The sequence below is a fragment of the Rattus norvegicus genome, chromosome 3 (genome assembly GCF_036323735.1).
Source record: "Rattus norvegicus strain BN/NHsdMcwi chromosome 3, GRCr8, whole genome shotgun sequence".
In the NCBI taxonomy this organism is placed as follows: Eukaryota; Metazoa; Chordata; class Mammalia; order Rodentia; family Muridae; genus Rattus; species Rattus norvegicus.
In genome coordinates this window covers 81,660,784-81,688,020 of record NC_086021.1, presented here as the reverse complement: position 1 = coordinate 81,688,020, position 27,237 = coordinate 81,660,784, and the positions used below count along the sequence as shown (strand labels likewise).

At 45.2% G+C, this 27,237-nt stretch overlaps 1 protein-coding gene and 1 long non-coding RNA gene across 3 annotated transcripts in view; one reads left to right on the top strand and one right to left on the bottom strand.

Moving 5' to 3' along the window:
• Pde11a (phosphodiesterase 11A) overlaps nucleotides 1–27,237 on the top strand; it is a 383,576-nt gene that overhangs the window by 16,377 nt on the left and 339,962 nt on the right. Inside the window, exon 1 of one of the 2 annotated variants that reach the window (NM_080893.2) lies at nucleotides 7,409–8,518. The exons of the other annotated variant lie outside the window; for it this stretch is intronic. Within the exon in view, the coding sequence (NP_543169.1) occupies nucleotides 7,607–8,518 (912 nt within the window). The 5' untranslated portion in view covers nucleotides 7,409–7,606. Of the gene's footprint in view, nucleotides 1–7,408; nucleotides 8,519–27,237 lie in introns of those variants that run through there. 2 annotated transcript variants of the gene reach the window in all.
• Nucleotides 12,133–13,872, bottom strand: LOC120101580 (uncharacterized). Its single transcript, XR_005502254.2, has 2 exons — nucleotides 13,604–13,872; nucleotides 12,133–12,496 (listed from the first exon to the last, which is right to left on the bottom strand). It is a non-coding gene; the product is annotated as an uncharacterized LOC120101580 (long non-coding RNA).

Genomic DNA, 27,237 nt, shown 5'->3' with positions numbered 1-27,237 from the left:
CACAGACACACACACACACACACACACACACAGGTTCTGCATTCATATATTTTTAGGGGACTGCTAATCACCTCATTATATGTCTTTTGGTAAGGACTAAATTCAATAGATAAAAGACTTTATGAGCAAGGCTGTGACCCGATTACCTCAGTCATGTGGAAGAAAATAACAGTTTATAGACAATGGACAGGTGATGGAGACTTGACTTATAGAAACATTTGAGCGAAACTGTATATAATCGAGTGATTAGGATAGAACCAGAGTGACCCTGATACATTGAGTTATCTATGGCGTTTAGGAGCAAATGGATGCGTGGCTCCCACGAAAGTGGGTCTGTGCGCACACACACTTTCGCCTCTGTCTCAGCTAACTGGCCTGAGCTATATCTTTAGATTATGCAGCTCCCTTTTGGAATACAGATTCCATATTATACCAGTATAGAAGGCATTCCACTGTTGCGGTAAATATTAAAAAAAAACTGGAGGAACCTTTTAATCCCGCACTAGCATCGGCACCGTGGGACCACACGGCACTGTGGGTTATCTTGCACTCTCTCTAGTGCCGGCACCCATGGGGCCACATGGCACTGCGGGGTACCTCTAGCTCACCTTGCCACGCCGCTTTCACTCACGGTTCCCCTGGCGGGCTGTTACCACGCCAGGCATACACATCCCAATTCCATGGCAGGCATGGTGAGTCCTGCTACTCACCTTCTCTTGAACTCAATCAACTAAGTCGTCACATGAAAGAACGCACCACACAATAACCTCTGATCCAACTGATAAGGTAGAATTTGCCCATCTAGGTAGCACAAAATCCTGTACACACCCATTCCTTAAAAATATTCATAACAGCCTGTATCTATGCGCAGAGAAGAATCTTAACATCTGCTGCCATGTTCTCCCCGCCCCTTCTCTTCGCTCCGGCTCCTCCTCTTCCTAAAACTTGGTTCCCGCCTATCCTTCCTTCTTGTCCAATGACGGGCCTTGTTCTATCCTGTACCTGCCTCTCTGCATAAAGACATCATCTTCATGCCACCAAGAGGGAAGTCACATAAAGAAGACCTGGAGAATGAACGCTTTATGAAAATAGAGCCCTCAGAGAAGAACTAAACAGCCCCAGCCAGCATTGTACCCCCCAGATATGTACAAGGGGTACATCAGCAAAGCTTGGCTTCTGTCTGAAGGCAGCCACATGGATGATCCCAATGAATGCCATGAGGAACAGAAGATGTAAGGGTTAACCAAAACATCTGTAAGATGCAGAAAAACCATCATTATAAGCAAATGCGGTCTAAGGTAGTTTCATATGTTTCAGTCCCCCTTCCATATTTGATGATCCCAGAGGTCAGCTAATAAAAGTCAGTGGTGTCTGCGTTAGAGGATAAAACAGTTAGAGGCAAGCTTCGGAGGCAAGAGTTAGAGACTCAAGAAATTGATACTAAATTATGGGATGTTTGAAATAGCATACATTTTCAGGTATAATAGTCCCTAGGAGATTCTACTGGCTATGCAAAGTCTTACAATATCATTATCTAGTCGCACGATATCATACCTCCTCAGTAGGACTGGTCATGAGGGGCTTCTGCAACTGCTCTTGTAGAGTATATTATAACAGTGTTGATGGAATTAGCAGATGAGCAGAAGAGGGCAGAATTACACAGAAGATTATTTGAGTTATTTCCTAAGGGGAGATACGGTTGTGTTTTATTTCTTAATGAGACTTCTTTGAGGTCCCATGTAGGGTTGAAGACTTCCCTTTTTCTGCTCTAGACCTGACCTAGCTCCTGTTTTGTCTGTTTCTACCTGGTAAGATGACCTATAGGGTTCCATTCAACAGGTTCCCTTGCCTTTCAGCTTCTAGTGAGGTCTGGTCGTTGACAGGAAGGAAAGACGAAAATGAGCAGGAGATATTTTTTCCTGATATCCTCCTTCTAGATAGAGTTGAGCTCTCAGTGTCCAGTGACAGCTGTCTCTGAGCATGTCAAGACAGCCATCACTTTGCAAGTGTCTCTCCTAAATCCTGGAACCTTTTTTTCTGTCCTATGCTCAGGCTGGGTGATGACTTCTCTGTTGTTGTGTCCTGAGTTGTTTTATTGTCCCCGGAGTTTATTTATGCTCTACCTTTTAAGTTAGCCTTTGTAATTTAGTCCTCTTAGAATTACTCTGATTTGTGTGTGTTCTGTTTCCTGTTGGGATGCTGACATTGCGAAGTGAAGAAGGAATGGTGATTGGGCCACAGCAACACATGGAAGATAGTGCAGCCTTCTGCCTCAACAGATAACACTTCAGTGATACCGTGACTCCGTGTGCCAGGCAGGGAGCACAGATATAGCCAATTCGAAACCAAACCAGAAATGCCAAATGCATCCCCCAGATCTCTCTTCTACTGTTCTTTCCACCCTTTCTAGTACTCTTGGCACCCTGCCTCTTGTTTTGCAAAAAGGAGCTCCAAGATCAAAGTCAGGGGTTTTAGATTGAGTTGCAAGATCTGAAGAGTACTCTGTCTGCACTAGTGGTGGTTGGACAACAGTGTGAACATCGTTAATGCCACTGAGTTGGACCTAAAAGTGTTTCAGGTCATAAAGGCACATGCATCTTACCACGATGTGAAAAATGCATATGTGTTTAACAAAATCAGAGTTTTTATCTCCATCTTTTGTCTTCAGAGACTGGTGCATTGTAAAACGGCATGCTGGATGTCAAGAAGGCTGTTTATGAAGCTTCTACCTTGGGCATCTAGCTGGTTCGCCCTGCTCTGTGTGCCTTTCTCTGAGGATGCTTGAGGCCTTTCTTGCCGTCCCGCGCATGGTACTGCTGTATTATCGACAGGGCTATGCTAGTAAATGGGTTTTTGGTCTGTAAAAAAAGATGTATTGAAATATAATTTACTCATTTAAAATGTGTCCTACTGCCCACCTTTGGAAAGTGGTGGTACAGGCCTGTAATTCCAGATGTCTAGGAGGCTGAAGTGGGAGGATTGTAATTTTTAGGCTTGCCTGGCATACAGAGTAAGCTCAAGGCTAGCCTGGGCAAATTAGTGTGACCTTATCTGAAAAGAGGAAATAAATGATGGCAAGGGGATAGCTCAGTGGTGGAGTGCTTACCTGATATGTGCCAGGTCCGAGGGTCAATCTCAGTACCAGAAAAAGGTAATAAGGTACAGGGAGCTGAGCACAGGGTCAATCTCAGTACCAGAAGAAGGCAATAAGGTACAGGGAGCTGAGCACAGGGTCAATCTCAGTACCAGAAGAAGGCAATAAGGTACAGGGAGCTGAGCACAGGGTCAATCTCAGTACCAGAAGAAGGCAATAAGGTACAGGGAGCTGAGCACAGGGTCAATCTCAGTACCACAAGAAGGCAATAAGGTACAGGGAGCTGAGCACAGGGTCAATCTCAGTACCACAAGAAGGTAATAAGGTACAGGGAACTGAGAACAGGGTCAATCTCAGTACCACAGAAGGCAATAAGGTACAGGGAGCTGAGCACAGGGTCAATCTCAGTACCACAAGAAGGTAATAAGGTACAGGGAACTGAGCACAGCCAATGAACATTTTAATCTACACTTAGTTTTAGGCATTTTTCTTCCTTTTTCATTCAGAAATTTGTCCGGTTTTCCATGTCTAATGGAGTTTCCTATTCTTTTGATATAAATATCACGCAACACAAGTGGTGGCTTTTTTCACTTTGCATGATGTTTTTATGTTGTCTGTATATCAGCACTTCATCCCTTTGGTGGCAGAGTAATGTTTCATTTTAGTTCTATAGCACACTTAGTTTACTCTTTAATTAATTGTTTTCGTCCAATACTGGTAAGTACTTAACAATCCGTAATCTGAAAATAAAAAAAATCCCAGAGGTAGGGAGAAGGCTCCCTGGGTAAAAGCACTTGCCACTCAAGCCTGATGACCTGAGTCTGGACCCCAGATGCCATGCAAAAGCTGGGTGCAGTAGCATAAGCATCTATAACCCCCATGGTCTATGGCGAATGGGAAGTGAAGACTGGAGACTCTCCGGAAGTTTGTGGACTGGCTAGCTTGGCTCACATGCTATCACAAACAGCCTGTCTCAAAAAAGATGGAGAGGCAAGACTGACTCCCCTTCATCCAAAGGTTGTCCTCTGACCTTCACATGTGCCAGGGCATCCACACTGCACACACATACACACACACACACACACACACACACACACACACACACACACACACACACACAAAGAGAAACACAGACAGAGACCGACTCGTTGACTCACACTCATACATCCAGACTTGGAACATACGTAGGCTTCCATCATGCACACATTTCCATCATGGCTGACCATAAGCTGCATGACGAAACTGGACATTCATTGGAAACAAAGGCCAAAATAGGTTCTCGTGAGCCCCTGCTAGCCACTCCTAGCAAACCATTAGCCATCCCTCTGATAGGTCACTGAAGGAGCAGAGCTGTGACAGTTTGCAGCAGCAGTGGAAACACTAACGACACACACACACACAGACACACACACACTAGCAGATAATGTTTACTAAGCACGTCCTGTGACAGGCACTGTGCAGAACATTTTTTTTCTTTAATTCTTCATCAGCACTTACCTTCTTGGCAGCTGTCAACTCTTAACTCCCAGCATTCTGCTCCTGGCTCTCTGCCTCTAGTTGGTCCCCAGGCTGTGTCACAAATACCCAACCGTGTTCCTTCTTGTAATGTTAGCGTGTGCTTCTGCAACCTGGTGTGCTGTTGTTCAGGCTGTACCTCGGCTTGTTTTCCTCAGGTTTCTGCTGGGCCGTCCCCTCCTCAGAAAGGCTTGCTCACTGCCTCTTCCCTTTCTCCGACTCTTCCTTAAGTTTCACTCTTCACGTTCCCTACCTCAGGCACCCAATTTCTCTGTGAATTTACTTTGTTTTTCTTCATCCCATAAACACCATCTTGAATATGTTGGACTTCACTAATGTATTCATTCATTCATCCACTTATTCTTCGAAGATTTATTTATTTTTATTTTATGTATACAAGTGTTTTACCTGCATGTATGTATGTGCGCCATGTGTGTGCCAGGAGCCAGTGGAGGCTAGAAGGGGACATTATTAGATCCCCAGACATTAGGGTTAAGGATGGCTATGAGCTCCCATGTGGGTGCTGGGAACCAGGCTCTCTGGAAGAGCAGTGATGCTCTTGACTGCTAAGCCTTCTCTCCAGCTCCCTATCATCATCGTTGTTAACATCGTCGTTGTCGTCGTCTTCATCTTCATCATCATTTCATCATCTTCATCATCATCAGTGGTGATGGTGGTGGTGGTGGTGGTAGTAGTAGTAGTAATAGTAGTAGTAGTAGTAGTAGTAGTAGTAGTTAGACAAAGTAGCCCAGGCTGGTCTTGAACTTTTGATCCTGATGCTTTCAGCTCCCATGTGCTGGGATTCCTTATATGCTTTATGTACGGTTGAGCTTTGTGTGTATGTGTGTGCCAGACAAGCTTTCTGCCAATTGAGTTACATCATCAGACCTGGATTACAACTCCAGACGAGTGCACTGAAAGCTTTGTGAATCGCACGTCGATAAAGTTTCTACAAAAACAACCACAGCCATTTCCTCCATCCTGCTGGTGCTAGTATAGCAGGTTGTGCATAACAGAAGAAAAGCACCAGGCCTTTCTTATATCCATATCGGCTTTCTAGTCCCAAGGCTATGTTGCTTAAAAGCAGGGGCATTTGGAATTAAATTCTTTGAACAACATTTATTTATTATGTCTTGGGGGGGCAGCACTGAGATCAGAGGACAAATTGGAGGTGGGTGTCAGTTCTTTTTCCCACCATGCACATCCCTGGAGGGCACTCTGGGTGTCAGGCTTGGCAGCAAGTGCCTGTACCAGATGAGCCATCTCATGGGCCTGCTTGGAACTCTTGAACAAGCGTTCTCTATTCCTGGTGTTGTCAGAAGAATGCTTAAAGGACAGTCTATCTCGTCCTCCACTTTCTTGTTTCTGGTCTAAATTCTGGCACATGTGACTTACCTGAGGCATGGGAGGCAGTACAGTGATATGGTCAAGAGGATGCCTTCCTGGAGAGCCAAACTAATGCACCTACATGCAGCTGACTGCGAGCCCTGAGTTCAGTTACTCAGTTTTTCAGCATTTTCTGTCTTTATAGTGGGATAACAAACCGCTGTGTCATAAGCCTGTCAAGAGAACTCAATTATTATGTTCCCTTAAGGTTGCCTACTTAACTCTGATGTCTACTTACTGTGGACATCAAGCTAGGTCTGCCACGTGGAGTCTCTGAGAATCCACGCTGGCCTCCTTGGCTGCGTGCTTCTGTTGTTCTCCCTTCTGGCATTCCGGAAGAGCCTCTCTGCTGCCTCGGTTCTATATCTGCTCTGTTCCAGCAGGAGCAGAGGACTCTCTGAGAAAGGATCATCACCCTGCTCCTCTTTGTTTAGCTTAACCAGTTGTTAGCACCACTAGCCACATCCGTTGGAATCCCAGGGCAGGGTCAAGAGAAGTCTGTCACTGTGCCCATGAGCCCCAAGACAGTGTGACTTTTGAGAGAGAAGGAAGAGAAGGAGAGAAATCTTTCTGTGAAAGAAAAAGAACGGAAGGATCTAGTGAGCACCAGAAAAGAAGACCCCTGGTCCTCGGTCCCACTTGTCATGAGTCCCTGCTCCGAGGATTCTCCCTAAATCGGAGTAACTGAGTTTTATCCCCCTCTTCAATGTTCAGCTCCCCTTCATCACTGAGAGAAGGGCGGTGGTGGTGAATATCCCTGAGTTTCGTTAGAGAATCTCTTACACAGGGAACTTCTGAGGAACCAGTTTGATTAATATGTATTGCACGCCCACAGAGTGCTGGGCAGTTCGAGAAACCAAGTAAACTAAAAGTACAGTCTCATCCCAGAAAAAGAAAACTCAGGCTGACTCTGGGGACCTTCATTTCTTCGGAGCGCACTTTGGGTTCTGATCCTCACAAATCATAACTATTTCTCAGTACTTGGACTCCCACTGGGCTCCCCAGGGCCTTCTGGAAAGCTGGAAGATGGGGGTGGGGGGTGGTGCGGAGCGGGGCGGGCTAGGGAGGTGAGACTGGAAGGGCGGGGGAGGGGGCACCTAGGTGCGTTCCCCACTCGGCACTGCGCAGAGACTCTTCCAGGAACCGCCTGGCACTCTGGGCGGTGGACTTTGGCTGCTGTGCGCCCCGTCTGCTCCTCCCCTCCTATCCCCAGCAGGCTCAGAGCTTCACTCCGGGGCGTGTCCTGCCTACCTCCGGCTCACAGTGGTCCACTCAGCCGGCTCCAGCGGCGGTGGAGCGGCGGCTGCGGGAGCCGGAGCAGAGGTGGCGCGAGCCGCCGGGAAAGCAGCGGTGGCCGCGGCAGGCACCTGTGCGGAGCAGGAGGAACAGGGGTAGGGTGGGTGGCAGCCGCCGCTCTGAGCCACGGAAGGAGCAGGTATCTCCCAATCGGGATCCTGCTGTTCCTTTCAACCTCCGGTTGGCTGGTGGGGAGGTAGTACCGAGCTGGGGACACTGGTGTGGGCAAACATGTGCAGCAACAACTAGAGGCCTCAGGACAGGTTAACGTGTGGGTCCCAGAGTAGAGAGGCGAAGCAAGGGGTGCCCGGGACCATGGCAGCCTCCCGCCTGGACTTCGGGGAGGTGGAAACTTTCCTGGATAGGCACCCAGAATTGTTTGAAGATTACTTGATGCGAAAAGGAAAGCAGGAGCTGGTGGACAAGTGGCTACAAAGGCACAGTTCGGGACAGGGGGCTTCAGACCTGAGGCCTGCCCTGGCTGGCGCTAGCAGCTTGGCTCAGAGCAGTGCCAGAGGCAGCACTGGCATAGGTGGTGGTGCTGGACCCCAGGGTTCTGCCAACAGTCATCCCGCGTCCGGTGGTGGGGAAAGTGCCGGGGTTCCTCTGAGTCCCAGTTGGGCCAGTGGCAGCCGGGGCGATGGCAACCTTCAGAGGAGAGCTTCGCAGAAAGAGCTGAGAAAGAGCTTTGCCCGCTCCAAAGCCATCCATGTGAACAGGACCTACGACGAACAGGTGACCTCCCGGGCCCAGGAGCCCCTGAGCAGTGTCCGGAGGCGAGCCCTGCTCAGAAAGGCCAGCTCTCTGCCCCCCACCACAGCCCACATTCTCAGTGCCCTGCTGGAATCGAGGGTGAATCTTCCTCAGTATCCCCCTACGGCCATCGACTACAAATGCCACCTCAAAAAGCATAATGAGCGACAGTTTTTCCTGGAACTGGTCAAGGACATCTCCAATGACCTTGACCTCACCAGCCTAAGCTACAAGATCCTCATCTTTGTCTGTCTCATGGTGGACGCTGACCGCTGCTCTCTCTTCTTAGTGGAAGGGGCAGCTGCTGGTAAGAAGACTTTGGTCTCCAAGTTTTTTGACGTGCATGCAGGAACCCCACTGCTGCCCTGCAGCACCACAGAGAACTCAAATGAGGTGCAGGTCCCCTGGGGCAAAGGTATCATTGGCTATGTCGGGGAACACGGAGAAACAGTCAACATTCCCGATGCCTACCAGGTAGGACTCTGCTTGTCCTGGGCTCCCCAGCCCTGCCTTTCCCCATTCTTTGACAACTAGGACCACTTTTATTTGGACCCTTTGCAGATATTGTCATTTAAATTATTTCTTGAGTTTCGGTAGAGTGTTATATGGTCTTTGATGGGATGGTGCTTTCCTGGCACAATGGCTTATGGGAAATTTCATATATCACTCAGTAATACCACGTGTATCTCGGTCAAGAGAGTAGCCTTAAGATGTCTGTATGGATGTTTTAGCATGGATCTGTGAACTGCTAGAAAAAGGCGTAACCTCCAGAATCTCAGTGTTATCGTGAAGAAAATGGGTATTTTGTGTCTCGTTTCTGATGTCTGTGGGGGACGGAGATGGAGAGGTGGGGTGGGAGTGGGGGGAGGGCGGGAAATGGTGATTTTCATGTTGTAGTTTAAGGTTGGAAGGTGAACAGAGCACCTAACTACATGCCTGATGCCTACCGTTTCCATAGCTTAAATTTGTATGAGTTCCAGGGTAGGGAAGACAGGGGAAGACTGGACCTCTGACCCATTCCAGTCTTCTTCATGGAGTTTAAAGAGGTGGGGCAAATAAAGGGACCAGTCATTTTCAAGCTCGGGTACAGCAGGCAGCTTTCAACGGCGGGAACCAAGCAGAGGCTTAGTTTGGAAAATGCACCCCCCCCAGTATATTTTTAGCAACTGCCAGAGCAATAGGTGCAGTGGACACACTGGAGTCCAGGGGAAAGGCAAGCCCGGCAGGCTGTGGTCTGGTTTTCCTGTCTTTTCCTTTTTACAGTGATTTGGACTTGATGTTGGATGCTGGATCTGAAAGGCAGTCAGTTCCCATTCCCTCAGTTCCTGAGTAATAGAGCTGGGTGTCACTTCCACATGGTTCCCAAGAATGGAAAGTTCTTACTGACCCTTGGTCCTGTGGTCATTTCATGACTTTATCTTGTCCCAGGGAGACACGAGTTTCTCTAGAGTTTGGGTGCTATTATGCATAGTAGCAAAACTTGTGGGAAGGGTATTTTCTCTCCATTTTCTCTCCATCTGAAAGGTTATAACTCTACACAGACCCACCAAACCGAGCCTTAACTACGTCTCATAGTTTTGTGAGATGTCAGTCAAAATGCCCCTACAGCAGTAAGGAATACCTGGGAGAACATTTTGCTAATCTTTTGTTATTGATCAGCTACGTTATTCCCCATATCCTTCTTAAAGACTTTGATAAGTTGAGGATGAGCAACCCAATTGTGATTTTCAATAAACGCCCATTTCTCTGCAGTCCAGGAAAGCCATGGGAAGAAATGAAAATATTTAATGATCAGTATGTTGAAGAGCCCATAAAATATCTGTAAAGACCCCAAGTTCTTTCCTGCTCTTTCTACACCCCTGCTGTGTGCCCAAGCTCCAGATGTCCCTCCTGGGTTGGAGGATACTCAGAACCTTGCACCGTAGACTCTGTTATTGCCCTTCCATTTCTTATCCACCCACGATCGATTTCCCCCCTCCTATTTCTAGGCTCTTCTTGTAACTGTTCTCTTAGCGCTCATAACTTTCACTTGATATTGTTCAGATCTGGATGGTACTTTGTTCAGAACTACAATTCGTGGTGTTCTCAGCTGTGTGCCTGTCTTCTTGGTCCTGAGAGCCGTGGCTGTGGATGTTGTTGCAGGCAGAGCAAATCAGGTTTTCTGTGGCTGTTGCTTCCGGTGAGCTTGGCCTTTACTCTGTAGACCAAATGTAAAGCAAGTTGCTTTTTTGTATTTGGAAACTGCCTTAGGAGAAGGAAGGTTTTCTTTTCCCTTCCCCCCAGGGCAGTAACGGTGGCTACAAATAAGACAGGTTTGCCGTACACTTGATAAAGGCAGGTGAGGTGCTCCAGGGAGTTTGAGATCCTTGTCATTCTAGGTTCAATTGGTTTTGCTGGGAAAGTATTATTATTGTTGTCATCGTTGTTGTTTAATTGATCACAGGCTTCTGCTATGTGCTTGTGTATTCATAGATTGTTGTGTTTTTTTATTGTCCTTATGATACTCTCTGATGAAATTATTTTTTCCTTTTGTTTTAATGCATTATCATCATCATCATCATTAGTAGGGCCTAAACAGAATTACTTAAACTCACAGTCTCCATTTTCCATCCACAAAGTGGGAACGATATGCTTGTCTGGCAAAGGTTATTACGCGGCTATGTGACGGGATGCTGTTACCAAAGCTCCTAAGACAGTACTTGGCATGTGGTGATTACATAAGAAATGGCAGTCATCCGTGGTGATTGCCAACATTTTTCTCTTTTTCTCTGTTCAATTGTTGTTCCCTTATCTGGGAATGAGGTGTGAACTCAGCACATTTTACCAGCCTAATCTCCCCCTGAGCCAAGCTCTCTCCTCAGGGCAACTGTTTTAGAACCAACATTAAATCCAAAGACTTTACAAACAACCATTCTTCTACTTTTTTTTAAAAAAAGGTTTATTTATTTACTATATTTACAGTGTTCTGTCTGCATGTATGCTGGTGTACCAGAAGAGGGCATCAGATCTCACTACAGATGGTTGTGAGCCACTCTGTGGTTGCTGAGAGTTGAACTTAAGACCTCTGGAAGAGCAGCCTGTACTTTTAACCTTTGAGCCATCCGTCTCTTCAGCCCCCCATTCTTCTATTCTTAAGAGTCCCTTCAGTGTCACTGATGTCACGCCCCGTCATACCCTTAGCCTAGCAAAAGCTCCATGTTTTGTTCCTTAGGCAACTTCTCGGCAGCTGACTTGCTGCTGCCTCATTTTCCTGTTCTAGCATTTCCCCATTCTTTCCCTTTTCTGCCCTTACAGGTTTCTCAGAGTGAAAACTGAACCTTCCACATGTATATCTTTAAAATATATATATAAAATATTATAAAATTTATATATATAAAATGTGGATGGGTGTTTTGCCTGCATGTCTGTGCATTACATGTATGCAGTACTCATAGCGGCCACAAGAGGGCGTAAGATACATTGGATCAGGACTTAACAAATGGCTATGATCTGCCTTGTGGACGCTGGGAACCCTGGTTCTTTGGAAGGGCAGGGTTTGTAACTACTAAGTCATTTCTTCAGACCCACATCTGTCGTTTAATTATGTTGCATTAATTCTAATGTATGTAACCACCTTGTAGTCTCTATGTAAAAATATAACCACCTTTCTTGATTCTTTATAAATCCATACAGTTAGAGGTGTGTCTTGTTCAGATTCAGTTAGCACCCTTTTCTTTTTCATTGGGGAGAGTGGAATTTTATCACACAGAGTTTCAAGTTTTAATTATTGGGTAATTAGGTTAATGGTCTTAATCATTTGGGGGCTTCTTTGAGCAAGAACAAGGCATTAAAGACACTTATGCAATTATGGTAATGAATGTTGCATCCTGAAGTCAAGGGTAGAATATTTAATGAGACACTAAAGTTGAATAGGAGTTTGGCAGCAAAAATAAATCTCTTTTGCTTTCAACATTTGGCATTACATTTCTTAATTGGTCCTAGAAAACAGGATTGAAATTAGGGAAAAAAAAATAAGGAATTGCAAGTGGGAAAATGCATTCCTTTCAGGTATCCAGTTTGATGGCAGTGACTTCTCTGACAGCTACAAGTTATTAAACAGCCCACTTTAATATAGTAATGAATAAATTGCCCTCGAGATGTTGCAAAGAACACTTAAGTAACAGGTGCTCTCTTTGAGATTATTCCAAACACCCAGGATATAGCACGTTCGACATTAATAAAAAGTGCAAGATGAGTTTGTGTTGGTGTTGATAATGACGATACAGGTGTCTGATGGGCTTGTCTGAAAAGCAGCAGGCTGCTTTGTTGGGTGAACTGAGAGGAGGGTAGGGGACGACGATGACGCAGGAGAGTTGCAGGTGTGCTAGGCTTTCAGAAGACCCGATCTGTTTACACAACAGAGTCACTAATTCCGCAGGTCGATGCAGCAGGCATACAGAGAGCCCATTATACCTGTGGGTATAGAAAGGTGAGAGGTCACACTTCCTGTCTCCCCAGTGTCACACTTAAGAGCTACGAACTCTACCACACTGTGCTCCCTGGTGGCCCTTCCAGAGACAGTCACTATGGAGCTTGTGGTGGAAGACTCCCTGAAGGAGGTGCCATGCCTGTTGTTAAAAGGAGGTCAGATTTCCTTGCTGGATAATTGTGAGGCTAGCAGGAGTGTTTTAGGTGGTACAAGATGGCTTCAGAGGGTGAAGTGTAAGCACAGAATGTGTAGAGGTGAGAAGGACTGTTTCAACTCAGCTAAAAAAAAATTGCATTGCAAAAGTGAGTTGAGAACCCAGGAAGGACCTTAAACATCTGATAAAGAGTTGGCGGACAACAGACCACAAGAATCCTCTTGGCATGATCGAAATGGCACCTTGGGTGACTGGGTGGCAGTGACAGAAAGGATAGAACAGAGGAAGGCTTGAAGCTGTGAGACTAAGTAATGACGGACTGGTGGAGCCATAATGGATAACAGACTAAAGCAGAGACAGGGGGATTGGCTGCAGGCAATGGATGGGAGTTGTCCTGGAGGTGAGAATTTGGGTGAAGGAGAGGTTAAGTCAATGGTGATCCGGAGACTAAGCGTGAGAGACATGGAGAGGGTGAACAGCTTTAGCAGAGCACGGGAAGCATCAGGGTGTGGCGGCCATGCCTGCAATTGCTCTAAGTTTGTGGCCACATACTGCCTGGGCTACCACGGGAAACTGAGGCCAGCCTGGGCTACCAAGGGGGACCCTTTCTCAAAACAAAACAAAACAAAACAAAACAAAACAAAACAAAACAAAACAAAACAAAACAAAGCAAACAAGCGAATAAAACCCCAGCTGGAGAGAGGAACCAGGTCAACGGAAAGTGTTCTATCAGGGCCAGCATTGCCGTTTGTGGAGTTTAGGGCAAAATGATGGGCTTGAAAAGTGAACTCCCTTCCCAAGAGTCTGCCCCTAAGTGACTGCAACATCTGGCCTGAGAAATTCTTTGTGTCTGGCCAGGAGTGGAGGGGAGGCCCTGGCTGAATTGACTTCTGCATACCCCCTGGTGCCTCCAGCTCAGGGTGGAGATGATCACAACCTTGCTCTACCCTGAGAAGCTGCAGGCCACAACGCTCTTCCCAAGCTTCCACACCGACGCCACTCAGGAGCAAAGAGCCACGCAGACGCGGCGTGTGGGCTTCTCTCCACACAGACGGCCAGGTTGCTGTGCCTATCTCCAAGGCAAAGGGGAGTCTAGATGGGGCCTGGGACACCGGGGAGGGAGGGTCAGGTGGCCAAGGAAGTGGGGCAGGAGGTGGGGACGGGAGCACACTTAGAGCCAAGTCTCTGAACTCCAGGTTCGAACTCGGTTGTTCCATTGGATTTCACATACAAAATAGATTCCAAGACCACAGCGTTAAGAATATCTCACAGGGCAGTGGAGCGGCACCCGCCCCTCCTCCCACAACTGCTCTGGCCACGCGCTCACGAAGCTGGCCCTGCCTGACTCTGAGTCATACTGAGTATAAGAGGTTCAATTTTATTCCAGCCCAGTGTCTATTGCAGTCTTTCGCGTGGCCCCAGCTTCATCCTAATTAAATTATGTACCATTTTCGATGCCTGGATAGGGCCTTGCTATTTTTGTGCCTTGCTTCCTTCCTGCCAGGGATACTTTTTTCCCCCCTCCATCTTTGCCCATCCAAATCCCACTCCGCCTTTCCATAATGCAGGAAGACACCGCTGATGACTTGTGCCAGAGAAGAGCTGGAAAGCTGAACGGAAGCTATACACCACGACGCCTTTAAGGGTGTGTACCCTAGAGTGGTCTATTCATTCTGCATTAAATACTGTACTAACATAGCAGCCTCTTTTCATGGAATACATTTCTGCCTGCTTATAACTCTATATTTACATTTAAAGTGTCAGTCTTGGAAGGACTTGATTCTAGGCATCTGGAAAGCACACTGATAAAAGTGCTTCTATCCCTAACAATGTCACAGACAGCCATGGTCTCATCATTGAACTGGGAGGTTGACTTTAAAAAGGGGTGTTGACCCCGCTCCAGTCCTCTTCTATAATGGAATTCCATGAGATTTTTATTTCCAGCTCTCTCACACAATGTTTTAAAAAAGTCCCTCAAGCCCACAGGCATGTTCACTAGCCCAGAAGTAGAATTGATTTCTGTGGCCGCAGCAGGAGACATTTCCTATCTCAGGCCCCTCTTCCTGACAGACACACAATCATAATAAACCTAAGGACAAACAGCACTTGGCTGCTTTGTCTGAGAATGGAGCCTAGAGAAGCCCCGGTCAACAGAATCACGGCGAGGTGATTTAAGGTGAACTTGGCCTTCCTCCTTACCCCCGAAACTAAATGTTTGCTAATCCCACCGATTTACTTTGGTTCTTGAGGTTTGGTCACCTGTTTATTTACAAGGCTTAACTTGGAAGCTAACTTTTCCCGTTTAATACAGCATTCAGGAGGCATGTGAAGTTCGCCTCCCAGATCGCTTTGCTCTGTCTTGGAGGGAAGTCACCAAGACCCTTGTGTGCTCTGCTTGTCTCTTTGGTTCCTTAGTGGCAGAGCGGTGTTTTGCGACCTGAACACATTCCTTTTGGAAAATAGGATGTGGGTCACAAAAAGGCAAGTCTAATTGTGTAAAAAAGAAAAAGTGGGATGGGTTTATAATATTCTGGGAGGAATTTAGTGTTTTTGGTCATTTATAGACACTAGAGGCTAAATTTATTTATTTGGTTTTTTTTTTTTTTTGGATGAAAATAGCAAAGAAGGTTTCCTGGTCTTATGAGATGTGTACTTGCTACAGTCCCAAGGGCTTCTTATGAACTGGCTAGTTCCAACAGAACAGTGGTTTCACACATTAACGAGGTTTGTTCTTGATCACAAATATAGGTTTGTGGGCATAGGGAGGAGGAGTCTTTTTTTTTTCACTTGAATGAAAAATATGGGGAAAGGAGGAGACACCTCTGTAGGGTATCTATTAACAATATTGATAAAAAGCAGCAGGACCCCCACTGTTATTAACAACCACTCCACCCACCAGTGTACTGTGGGCCAGAGATTTACCCTTTAGTGAGAATTCCTCTCTCTGTCTTCCTAATAGTGCTTCACTTTATAGAAGGAAAGACTGAGGCCTGGCCACATTAAGGATTTGCTCAAAATGGCTCAGCTGACCATGGAGGAAGCTGGGATCCAAGCAGAGGTCTGTGGCCTGCAGAGCCTTGATGCCTAGCCACTCCCAGAGTAGTCTTTCCGGGCCTCTAACTACTGGGTGCCAATTACCCTTCCTTTGTTTGCCTTTCCTCTTACAGCCTAAGTTCTCCTGGTATTCCCAATGTAATTACAGTAGCAGGGAGTCTAAGGCACACCTTTGCTGATAGCCAGTTCATCTTTTCTCTGTCATCCCACCTTGACTACATGTCTGGCTGCCTCCTTCGAATCTCTGTAACAGCACGATGTGTCCGCTCTACTTCTGGTATGTAGCACTCTCGGCCATTTGTCTTCAGTGAGCTCTTACATGGGAGCTCCCAGGATCTAGATCAAGACCTCCCTAACCCTGCAGGGCACCCGACAGACAGTGATGCCTAGGGAACTGAGAGGTCACCCTGCGCCTCTGCCTGGTGCCGGCCACTACACCTCCAAATAGCAAGTCCTGACTATGGAGACAACACGGACAATTAAGCTGGAAGCTCATCTCCCGAGCACGTCTTTAAAGTGGTCAGTCTCCATTTTGAATGCTAAGAAGTAAAGGCTTGTAAAAGCTTACATCACTGGAGGGTTATCCGATTTGCTTGTCTACATCAACCAAGTACCCACTCCGGTCTCCCTTGCTTTTTTCCTTTTTAATTTTTTTCCCTTTTGCCTTGAAGAGGCCATGTAGAAATCCTGTGGTACATCGCACAGCCTAGCTGGGTGTGCATGATGGCACACACCTTTGATCCCAGCCGTGGGGAAACAGAGGCAGGAAGGTCTCATGTGAGTTTGAGGCCAGCCTGATCTACACAGTGATTTTCAGCCACCAGGGGCTGGATAGTGAGACCCAGTCACAAACAAACAAGCAAACAAAGCGGCCAGATGGACCATAACCAAATAAATATTGGAAACCAGAAGTAGCACTGAGAACTCCCATGCTGGTACCCGCTCTGCTCAGCTGGGATTTCTCCATTTCCCATGAAGTCTGAAGGTGCTTGTAGTTCAAGGCCTTGCTAACCAGAGGGCTTTTATTCTGTCTTGTTTTTCTTCGCAAATCCCTTACAGACGTGGGAGATTATATTGACCAGCCTTGTAATTATTATTTTTTTAGAAGTGTTGCCCTTTCAAGTTTATTGATTATAAGTCATGTGCTTCACATAGTTTCAAAAGGTCTCATAAATATTCAGTTTTCAGACGGTTGCGTTTCCAAGCTACTGATTCTGAGTTGGTCTTATTCGCTCGCTGTCTGTGGACCAGTGAAAGCCCTGCTTCCCTTCTGCCACTCAGAGTTATCACTGATACGTTGGGCTAGCTACTGGCTCTCCGCCTCTGTCCACCCCCGCACCGCCACCTCAGGATCAGAAGACCACAACGGTTGTGAGGAGGGGTTGCCCAGTTGGGGCTCGTGGCCTGGCGGTACGGGTTTGGGGGGGGGGAGGAAATTAGCCAGGGACAAGCCAAGTCTTTGAAGAGAGAGTCAGGGATGTGGGGGGGGGGGTCCTTACATCCTGCCCTCTTGCCAGTGCCACACACTGGTTGAACTTTAGAAGGCTGAGTGGATGAAGGGAATCAGGCCCAGCCAGCTTCCTGGCACAGAGCAGTAAAGCAGAAAGTGGCAAGCGCACCTGGAGAGGGAGAACCATCGATCCAGCAAAGACGCTCAGCCTTCTCACCAGGGCCATCTGTGTAGAGACCAAGTCAGGGAGGAATGGCCTTAAGCAAACTCAAGGGCATCAACTGACGAAACTCTGTTTTAACGCCCTTACGACACCGCTTCTGCTCTGTGTAATTCTACGTATGGGGATGTGGTCCCCACCCAGGGGTCCCCTACATAAAGGATATGGTCTACAAGGATGTGGTCTACGCCTCAGGAATAGTGTTCTCTATTGAAGAAACTCCAGGGTCATCACAAGTAGTGACAAACAGCGATGGCTTTTGTTCTGCTGAGGGAACTTTCCTACTTTGACTTTAATGTTTCTGTAAAAGGTTCCACAGTGCAGCAGAACTGGCTTTAGTCAGGGAGCGGGGTTGTAGTCTCGGTTTTGCTGTATGTTTTTTTTTTTTTTTTCTTTTTTTTTTTTTATTAACTTGAGTATTCCTTATATACATTTCGAGTGTTATTCCCTTTCCCGGTTTCCGGGCAAACATCCCCCTCCCCCCTCCCCTTCCTTATCGGTGTTCCCCTCCCAACCCTCCCACCATTGCCGCCCTCCCCCCATAGACTAGTTCACTGGGGGTTCAGTCTTAGCAGGACCCAGGGCTTCCCCTTCCACTGGTGCTCTTACTAGGATATTCATTGCTACCTATGGGGTCAGAGTCCAGGGTCAGTCCATGTATAGTCTTTAGGTAGTGGCTTAGTCCCTGGAAGCTCTGGTTGCTTGGCATTGTTGTACTTTTGGGGTCTCGAGCCCCTTCAAGCTCTTCCAGTTCTTTCTCTGATTCCTTCAATAGGGGACCTATTCTCAGTTCAGTGGTTTGCTGCTGGCATTCGCCTCTGTATTTGCTGTATTCTGGCTGTGTCTCTCAGGAGCAATCTACATCCGGCTCCTGTCGGTCTGCACTTCTTTGCTTCATCCATCTAGTCCAATTGGGTGGCTGTATATGTATGGGCCAAATGTGGGACAGGCTCTGAATGGGTGTTCCTTCAGTCTCTGTTTTAATCTTTGCCTCTCCCTTCCCTGCCAAGGGTATTCTTTTTCCTCATTTAAAGAAGGAGTGAAGCATTCACATTTTGATCATCCGTCTTGAGTTTCGTTTGTTCTAGGGATCTAGGGTAATTCAAGCATTTGGGCTAATAGCCACTTATCAATGAGTGCATACCATGTATGTCTTTCTGTGATTGGGTTAGTTCACTCAGGATGATATTTTCCAGTTCCAACCATTTGCCTACGAATTTCATAAACTCGTTGTTTTTGATAGCTGAGTAGTATTCCATTGTGTAGATGTACCACATTTTCTGTATCCATTCCTCTGTTGAAGGGCATCTGGGTTCTTTCCATTTTCTGGCTATTATAAATAAGGCTGCGATGAACATAGTGGAGCACGTGTCTCTTTTATATGTTGAGGCATCTTTTGGGTATATGCCCAAGAGAGGTATAGCTGGATCCTCAGGCAGTTCAATGTCCAATTTTCTGAGGAACCTCCAGACTGATTTCCAGAATGGTTTTACCAGTCTGCAATCCCACCAACAATGGAGGAGTGTTCCTCTTTCTCCACAACCTCGCCAGCATCTGCTGTCACCTGAGTTTTTGATCTTAGCCAATCGCACTGGTGTGAGGTGAAATCTCAGGGTTGTTTTGATTTGCATTTCCCTGATGACTAAAGATGTTGAACATTTCTTTAGGTGTTTCTCAGCCATTCGGCATTCCTCAGCTGTGAATTCTTTGTTTAGCTCTGAACCCCATTTTTTAATAGGGTTATTTGTTTCCCTGCGGTCTAACTTCTTGAGTTCTTTGTATATTTTGGATATAAGGCCTCTATCTGTTGTAGGGTTGGTAAAGATCTTTTCCCAATCTGTTGGTTGCCGTTTTGTCCTAACCACAGTGTCCTTTGCCTTACAGAAGCTTTGCAGTTTTATGAGATCCCATTTGTCAATTCTTGATCTTAGAGCATAAGCCATTGGTGTTTTGTTCAGGAAATTTTTTCCAGTGCCCATGTGTTCCAGATGCTTCCCTAGTTTTTCTTCTATTAGTTTGAGTGTGTCTGGTTTGATGTGGAGGTCCTTGATCCACTTCGACTTAAGCTTTGTACAGGGTGATAAGCATGGATCGATCTGCATTCTTCTACATGTTGCCCTCCAGTTGAACCAGCACCATTTGCTGAAAATGCTATCTTTTTTCCATTGGATGGTTTTGGCTCCTTTGTCAAAAATCAAGTGACCATAGGTGTGTGGGTTCATTTCTGGGTCTTCAATTCTATTCCATTGGTCTATCTGTCTGTCTCTGTACCAATACCATGCAGTTTTTATCACTATTGCTCTGTAATACTGCTTGAGTTCAGGGATAGTGATTCCCCCTGAAGTCCTTTTATTGTTGAGGATAGCTTTAGCTATCCTGGGTTTTTTGTTATTCCAGATGAATTTGCAAATTGTTCTGTCTAACTCTTTGAAGAATTGGATTGGTATTTTGATGGGGATTGCATTGAATCTGTAGATTGCTTTTGGTAAAATGGCCATTTTTACTATATTAATCCTGCCAATCCATGAGCATGGGAGATCTTTCCATCTTCTGAGGTCTTCTTCAATTTCTTTCTTCAGTGACTTGAAGTTCTTATTGTACAGATCTTTTACTTGCTTGGTTAAAGTCACACCGAGGTACTTTATATTATTTGGGTCTATTATGAAGGGTGTCGTTTCCCTAATTTCTTTCTCGGCTTGTTTCTCTTTTGTATAGAGGAAGGCAACTGATTTATTTGAGTTAATTTTATACCCAGCCACTTTGCTGAAGTTGTTTATCAGCTTTAGTAGTTCTCTGGTGGAACTTTTGGGATCACTTAAATATACTATCATATCATCTGCAAATAGTGATATTTTGACCTCTTCTTTTCCGATCTGTATCCCTTTGATCTCCTTTTGTTGTCTGATTGCTCTGGCTAGAACTTCAAGAACTATATTGAATAAGTAGGGAGAGAGTGGGCAGCCTTGTCTAGTCCCTGATTTTAGTGGGATTGCTTCAAGTTTCTCTCCATTTAGTTTAATGTTAGCAACTGGTTTGCTGTATATGGCTTTTACTATGTTTAGGTATGGGCCTTGAATTCCTATTCTTTCCAGGACTTTTATCATGAAGGGGTGTTGAATTTTGTCAAATGCTTTCTCAGCATCTAATGAAATGATCATGTGGTTCTGTTCTTTCAGTTTGTTTATATAATGGATCACGTTGATGGTTTTCCGTATATTAAACCATCCCTGCATGCCTGGGATGAAGCCTACTTGATCATGGTGGATGATTGTTTTGATGTGCTCTTGAATTCGGTTTGCCAGAATTTTATTGAGTATTTTTGCGTCGATATTCATAAGGGAAATTGGTCTGAAGTTCTCTTTCTTTGTTGTGTCTTTGTGTGGTTTAGGTATAAGAGTAATTGTAGATTCGTAGAAGGAATTCGGTAGGGCTCCATCTGTTTCAATTTTGTGGAATAGTTTGGATAATATTGGTATGAGGTCTTCTATGAAGGTTTGATAGAATTCTGCACTAAACCCATCTGGACCTGGGCTCTTTTTGGTTGGGAGACCTTTAATGACTGCTTCTATTTCCTTAGGAGTTATGGGGTTGTTTAACTGGTTTATCTGTTCCTGATTTAACTTTGATACCTGGTATCTGTCTAGGAAATAGTCCATTTCCTGAAGATTTTCAAATTTTGTTGAATATAGGTTTTTATAGTAAGATCTGATGATTTTTTGAATTTCCTCTGAATCTGTAGTTATGTCTCCCTTTTCATTTCTGATTTTGTTAATTTGGACGCACTCTCTGTGTCCTCTCGTTAGTCTGGCTAAGGGTTTATCTATCTTGTTGATTTTCTCAAAGAACCAACTTTTGGTCCTGTTGATTCTTTCTATGGTCCTTTTTGTTTCTACTTGGTTGATTTCAGCTCTGAGTTTGATTATTTCCTGCCTTCTACTCCTCCTGGGTGTATTTGCTTCTTTTTGTTCTAGAGCTTTTAGGTGTGCTGTCAAGCTGCTGACATATGCTCTTTCCTGTTTCTTTCTGCAGGCACTCAGCGCTATGAGTTTTCCTCTTAGCACAGCTTTCATTGTGTCCCATAAGTTTGAGTATGTTGTATCTTCATTTTCATTAAATTCTAAGAAGTTTTTAATTTCTTTCTTTATTTCTTCCTTGACCAGGTTATCATTGAGTAGAGCATTGTTCAATTTCCACGTATATGTGGGCATTCTTCCCTTATTGTTATTGAAGACCAGTTTTAGGCCGTGGTGGTCCGATAGCACGCATGGGATTATTTCTATCTTTCTGTACCTGTTGAGGCCCGTTTTTTGACCAATTATATGGTCAATTTTGGAGAAAGTACCATGAGGAGCTGAGAAGAAGGTATATCCTTTTGCTTTAGGATAGAATGTTCTATAAATATCCGTTAAGTCCATTTGGCTCATGACTTCTCTTAGTCTGTCGACATCACTGTTTAATTTCTGTTTCCATGATCTGTCCATTGATGAGAGTGGGGTGTTGAAATCTCCCACTATTATTGTGTGAGGTGCAATGTGTGTTTTGAGCTTTAGTAAGGTTTCTTTTACGTATGTAGGTGCCCTTGTATTTGGGGCATAGATATTTAGGATTGAGAGTTCATCTTGGTGGATTTTTCCTTTGATGAATATGAAGTGTCCTTCCTTATCTTTTTTGATGACTTTTAGTTGGAAATTGATTTTATTTGATATTAGAATGGCTACTCCAGCTTGCTTCTTCTGACCATTTGCTTGGAAAGTTGTTTTCCAGCCTTTCACTCTGAGGTAGTGTCTGTCTTTGTCTCTGAGGTGTGTTTCCTGTAGGCAGCAGAATGCAGGGTCCTCGTTGCGTATCCAGTTTGTTAATCTATGTCTTTTTATTGGGGAGTTGAGGCCATTGATATTGAGAGATATTAAGGAATAGTGATTATTGTTTCCCTTTATATTCATATTTGGATGTGAGGTTATGTTTGTGTGCTTTCATTCTCTTTGTTTTGTTGCCAAGACGATTAGTTTCTTGCTTCTTCTAGGGTATAGCTTGCCTCCTTATGTTGGGCTTTACCATTTATTATCCTTTGTAGTGCTGGATTTGTAGAAAGATATTGTGTAAATTTGGTTTTGTCATGGAATATCTTGGTTTCTCCATCAATGTTAATTGAGAGTTTTGCTGGATACAGTAACCTGGGCTGGCATTTGTGTTCTCTTAGGGTCTGTATGACATCAGTCCAGGATCTTCTGGCCTTCATAGTTTCTGGCGAGAAGTCTGGTGTGATTCTGATAGGTCTCCCTTTATATGTTACTTGACCTTTTTCCCTTACTGCTTTTAATATTCTTTCTTTATTTTGTGAGTTTGGTGTTTTGACAATTATGTGACGGGAGGTGTTTCTTTTCTGGTCCAATCTATTTGGAGTTCTGTAGGCTTCTTGTATGCCTATGGGTATCTCTTTTTTTAGGTTAGGGAAGTTTTCTTCTATGATTTTGTTGAAGATATTTACTGGTCCTTTGACCTGGGAGTCTTCACTCTCTTCTATACCTATTATCCTTAGGTTTGATCTTCTCATTGAGTCCTGGATTTCCTGTATGTTTTGGACCAGTAGCTTTTTCCGCTTTACATTATCTTTGACAGTTGAGTCAATGATTTCTATGGAATCTTCCGCTCCTGAGATTCTCTCTTCCATCTCTTGTATTCTGTTGGTGAAGCTTGTATCTACAGCTCCTTGTCTCTTCTTTTGGTTTTCTATATCCAGGGTTGTTTCCATGTGTTCTTTCTTGATTGCTTCTATTTCCATTTTTAATTCCTTCATCTGTTTGATTGTGTTTTCCTGGAATTCTTTCAGGGATTTTTGCCATTCCTCTCTGTAGGCCTCTACTTGTTTATTAATGATTTCCTGTGTTTCCCTAAGTGTGTTCATGTCTTTCTTGAAGTCCTCCAGCATCATGATCAAATATGATTTTGAAACTAGATCTTGCTTTTCTGGTGTGTTTGGATATTCCATGTTTGTTTTGGCGGGAGAATTGGGCTCCGATGATGGCATGCAGTCTTGGTTTCTGTTGCTTGGGTTCCTGCGCTTGCCTCTCGCCATCAGATTATCTCTAGTGTTACTTTGTTCTGCTATTTCTGACAGTGGCTAGACTGACCTATAAGCCTGTGTGTCAGGAGTGCTGTAGTCCTGTTTTCCTCTCTTTCAGTCAGTTATGGGGACAGTGTGTTCTGCTTTCCGGCGTGTAGTTTTTCCTCTCTACAGGTCTTCAGCTGTTCTTGTGGGCCTGTGTCTTGAGTTCACCAGGCAGCTTTCTTGCAGCAGAAAATTTGGTCTTACCTGTGGTCCCGAGGCTCAGGTTCGCTCGTGGGGTGCTTGCTGCCCAGGGGCTCTCTGCAGCGGCAGCATCCAGGAAGACCTGTGCCGCCCCTTCCGGGAGCTTCAGTGCACCAGGGTTCCAGATGGTCTTTGGCTTTTTCCTCTGGCGTCCGAGATGTGTGTGCAGGGAGCAGTCTCTTCTGGTTTCCCAGGCTTGTCTGCCTCTCTGAAGGTTTAGCTCTCCCTCCCACGGGATTTGGGTGCAGAGAACTGTTTATCCGGTCTGTTTCTTTCAGGTTCCGGCGGCGGTGTCTCAGGCGCAGAAGTCCTGCCGCTCCTGGGCCCTCCCCCACGGGAGCCCAGAGGCCTTATACAGTTTCCTCTTGAGCCAGGGATGTGGGCAGGGGTGAGCAGTGTTGGTGGTCTCTTCCGCTCTGCAGCCTCAGGAGTGCCCACCTGACCAGGCGGTTGGGTCTCTCTCTCACCGGGTCTGTGTATGTTTTTAAAGTATAACATATTCATGCTTTTCCACTATGCTTTTTTTTTTTTAGCATTACAGTATTTCCTGACATATACACCTTACAGTATTTAATAAGCATCTAATTATTAAATAAAATCATTACATTCTCATGAGATAATGAAAAAGTGTTTTTAAGAGAAATACAAGGCCTACTTGATGTTTTTAAACATATTGTCCAGAGTGTATAGGCTCTCTCTGCCAAGGAAGGAACTTCCTCCCTCCTCTCCCCACTTCTCTCCTCTCCAACTCTCATTTTTTTCCCACCAGGGTCTTGCTATGCAGCCCACATTGGATTTAAGGTGCTTCTGCCTTAGCTCTTCAGTTCTGGGATTAGAGGTGTGTCTCGCCATGCCCTGTTTATTTTCCGTATTCTTGATATTCTGGCACTTGGGGCATCCTGGAAAGACTGCTTCTTTAAAGGCTAGCCAGTTCTAAGAGATAGCAAAGCCCATCTTCCCAAGAGTGCCTTGGATATTCAGATCAAACAATTCAGAGCCTAGCGCTGTACACATGGATGCTTTCCCAGCTGCCCCCAATCATCCATGATACCAGAGAGAAACAACTTCAAACAAGGGCAAGTTTCTGTTGGCTCACAGGTTCAGTAGTTCCAACCCACAGTCACTTGGCCCCCTGCTTTGGGCTTGAACTGAACTAAAGCATCATGGTGGCCGATGCGTGTGGCGGAGGAAGCTACTTGCCTCATATTCCCAAGAAGCACGGAGTTCGGGGAAGAGTCATGGACAAGACATACAAACCCTCAGTCAGTGCCTGCTTTTCTCTACTTAGGCCTCCCTCACGTCAGAATATTGACTCAGCACTGAATGTATTATGTGCTAATCAGTTAATAAAGTTAGAGCTCCCGTGAGCCAATCAATTCTCGTAGTCCTAGCTGTGACCCTGTTACACTGTGGACCAAACCTTCAATAGACATTTCTTTGGGGGACATTTCATTTTAAACCAAAGTTTCATCCCAGGGCTCGAACTGCTTCTCTGACCCAGAGTCAACCAAAATTATTCAAGACTGCCATCCTAGGTCTACTTCTTGTACTATTCTCAAAACCCCCAATGAAAACCTGGCCCAGCTCTGCCCTCCCCGCTTCTCCCAGTTGACTGGCCCACTTCTTTCTCATGTGATCTCCCAGCATGCTCTGCTTTTACAGTCTGTGAACCCAAACTCATTCCCGCACGACAATCATTTCTATGCCGTCCTATCTTTCCACAGGAGACGAAAACAGCACAGGATGACTTAACCCAATACTGCCTAACCGTGATGTCTTTAACAAAGGCAATGATCGTTTTAAAATATGAAATAAACCAGACGGATTAACAGGACATTAGACCGAGGGATTTACTGATCAAAATACACAGTTGGCATTTGACAAGCATAGCTCTGTTGAACTTCTTTCTAGAATTGATCAATAAGTTTATTTTTCGACCACAATACATAATTCCAAAAGTACATGTTGGGTTTCTGTGCTGCACAATCTCCATATTAGATCTCCAGTATGATGATCTGCAGTTCTATTGTGGGAATCCTAAGGAGTTTTTTAAAAAATGACAAGACTTGGGTTAGTTTGTTGTAAAGTATATAAATGTTGGCAAGTGTCATTCAAGGACAGAAGGTAAAATTGCAACTCATAAAGTTCCAATAGCTTATTAGAATAGGACAATCTGTGACACAAAGGTCATGTACGCATTCATGTGCATGTGCGCACATGCGCGTGTGTGTACGTGTGTGTGTGTATGTGTGTCTATGTGTGTGCGTGTGCATGGTTGCGTGTGCATGTGTGCGTGCACGTGTGTGCGTGTGTGTGTGTGTGCATGTGTGTGCTGCGTGTTCTGTGTGCGCGCGCACTGAGAATTGACCAAAAGGTCTTGGACACACTAGAAAAGTGCTCTACCCATCAGCCTCATGTCCCCAGCCCTTTGTTGTTTAACATCTTAAGATGGCAGCAAACCCAGGCTTTCTGCTTGCATCTCCTGAGTGCGGGGATTGCAGGCATGGACTGCCATGTTCAGTTTCAGCATTCGTTTGACTTTAAATTCATTGGCCAGGAATTAACGGGAAAGCTTTCTTTTCGTTTTTCTTTCCTTTTCTTCTCTGCTTTCTTGGCGTTACTTTAAAGGCTCCGCATTACCCGTTTTATGCTGTCCATAGTCGTTCATCAGATTACCAGAATGTTCTAACCTTTACTTTTTTCAATAAAAAAATTTGATGGTATTCTTCTATTATTTGCATGGCTGTGTACAGTTTAATGACTGAACGGCTTTTATGGGTGTTTGCAACCTAATGTGCGTGATTACATATTTAAAGTTTAATATCGACTGTAATGGAGTTAAAGATTGTAGGCTTGGGACGGGGTTGCTAGGAAACCTTTCTAGATTTTTATGCTTTTCTGGAAAAGTGAGCGTATACCCCTCTGTTTCTGGAACACAGTCTTCCCAGTTTGCCTCCTCACCTTCCTCCCCGTTACCCGAGGGCTGCACTAGCTGCAGTTATTAGGCCTGCCCTCTGCCTTCTTCTTGTCTTCGAGAATGTGACACCAAGACCAGATTCATCTACTTCTGACTCTTTTCCATCCAAGCGAACACAGGAGGGAAGCAGCTAGGAGTAGCAATGTATCCAGCCTTACCCACTGGGAGCACAGTGAGAGCTTAGAGAGCCCAGCCTGGAGCTGGGGCACCTCTCCTTGCTTCTCTGCTATCCATTTTTAAAAAACGAAACGAGAGAGGACATTCCGGGTTGGTTCCTGCCTTCATGCCCGCTGTGAACTGACAGTATTGGCACTTGGGGAACTACCTACTAATTCAAAACGCAAAGGCAGGGAAACATTTTATCCACCTCCAAATTAGCCAAAATGAGATTCCTCTGAGTTAAATTGCAGGAACAAAAGGTCATCTGGGAGAAGAGAAGCCACTAGCATCCTAAGGATGTTTCATATTTAAGGCCTTGAGTGTCTGTGGAAGGGAGTGCTGAAATCACTCTGCAGAGAGAACTTCTAAAGAAGCAAGAAAAGGCATCGTAGCAATCTGGC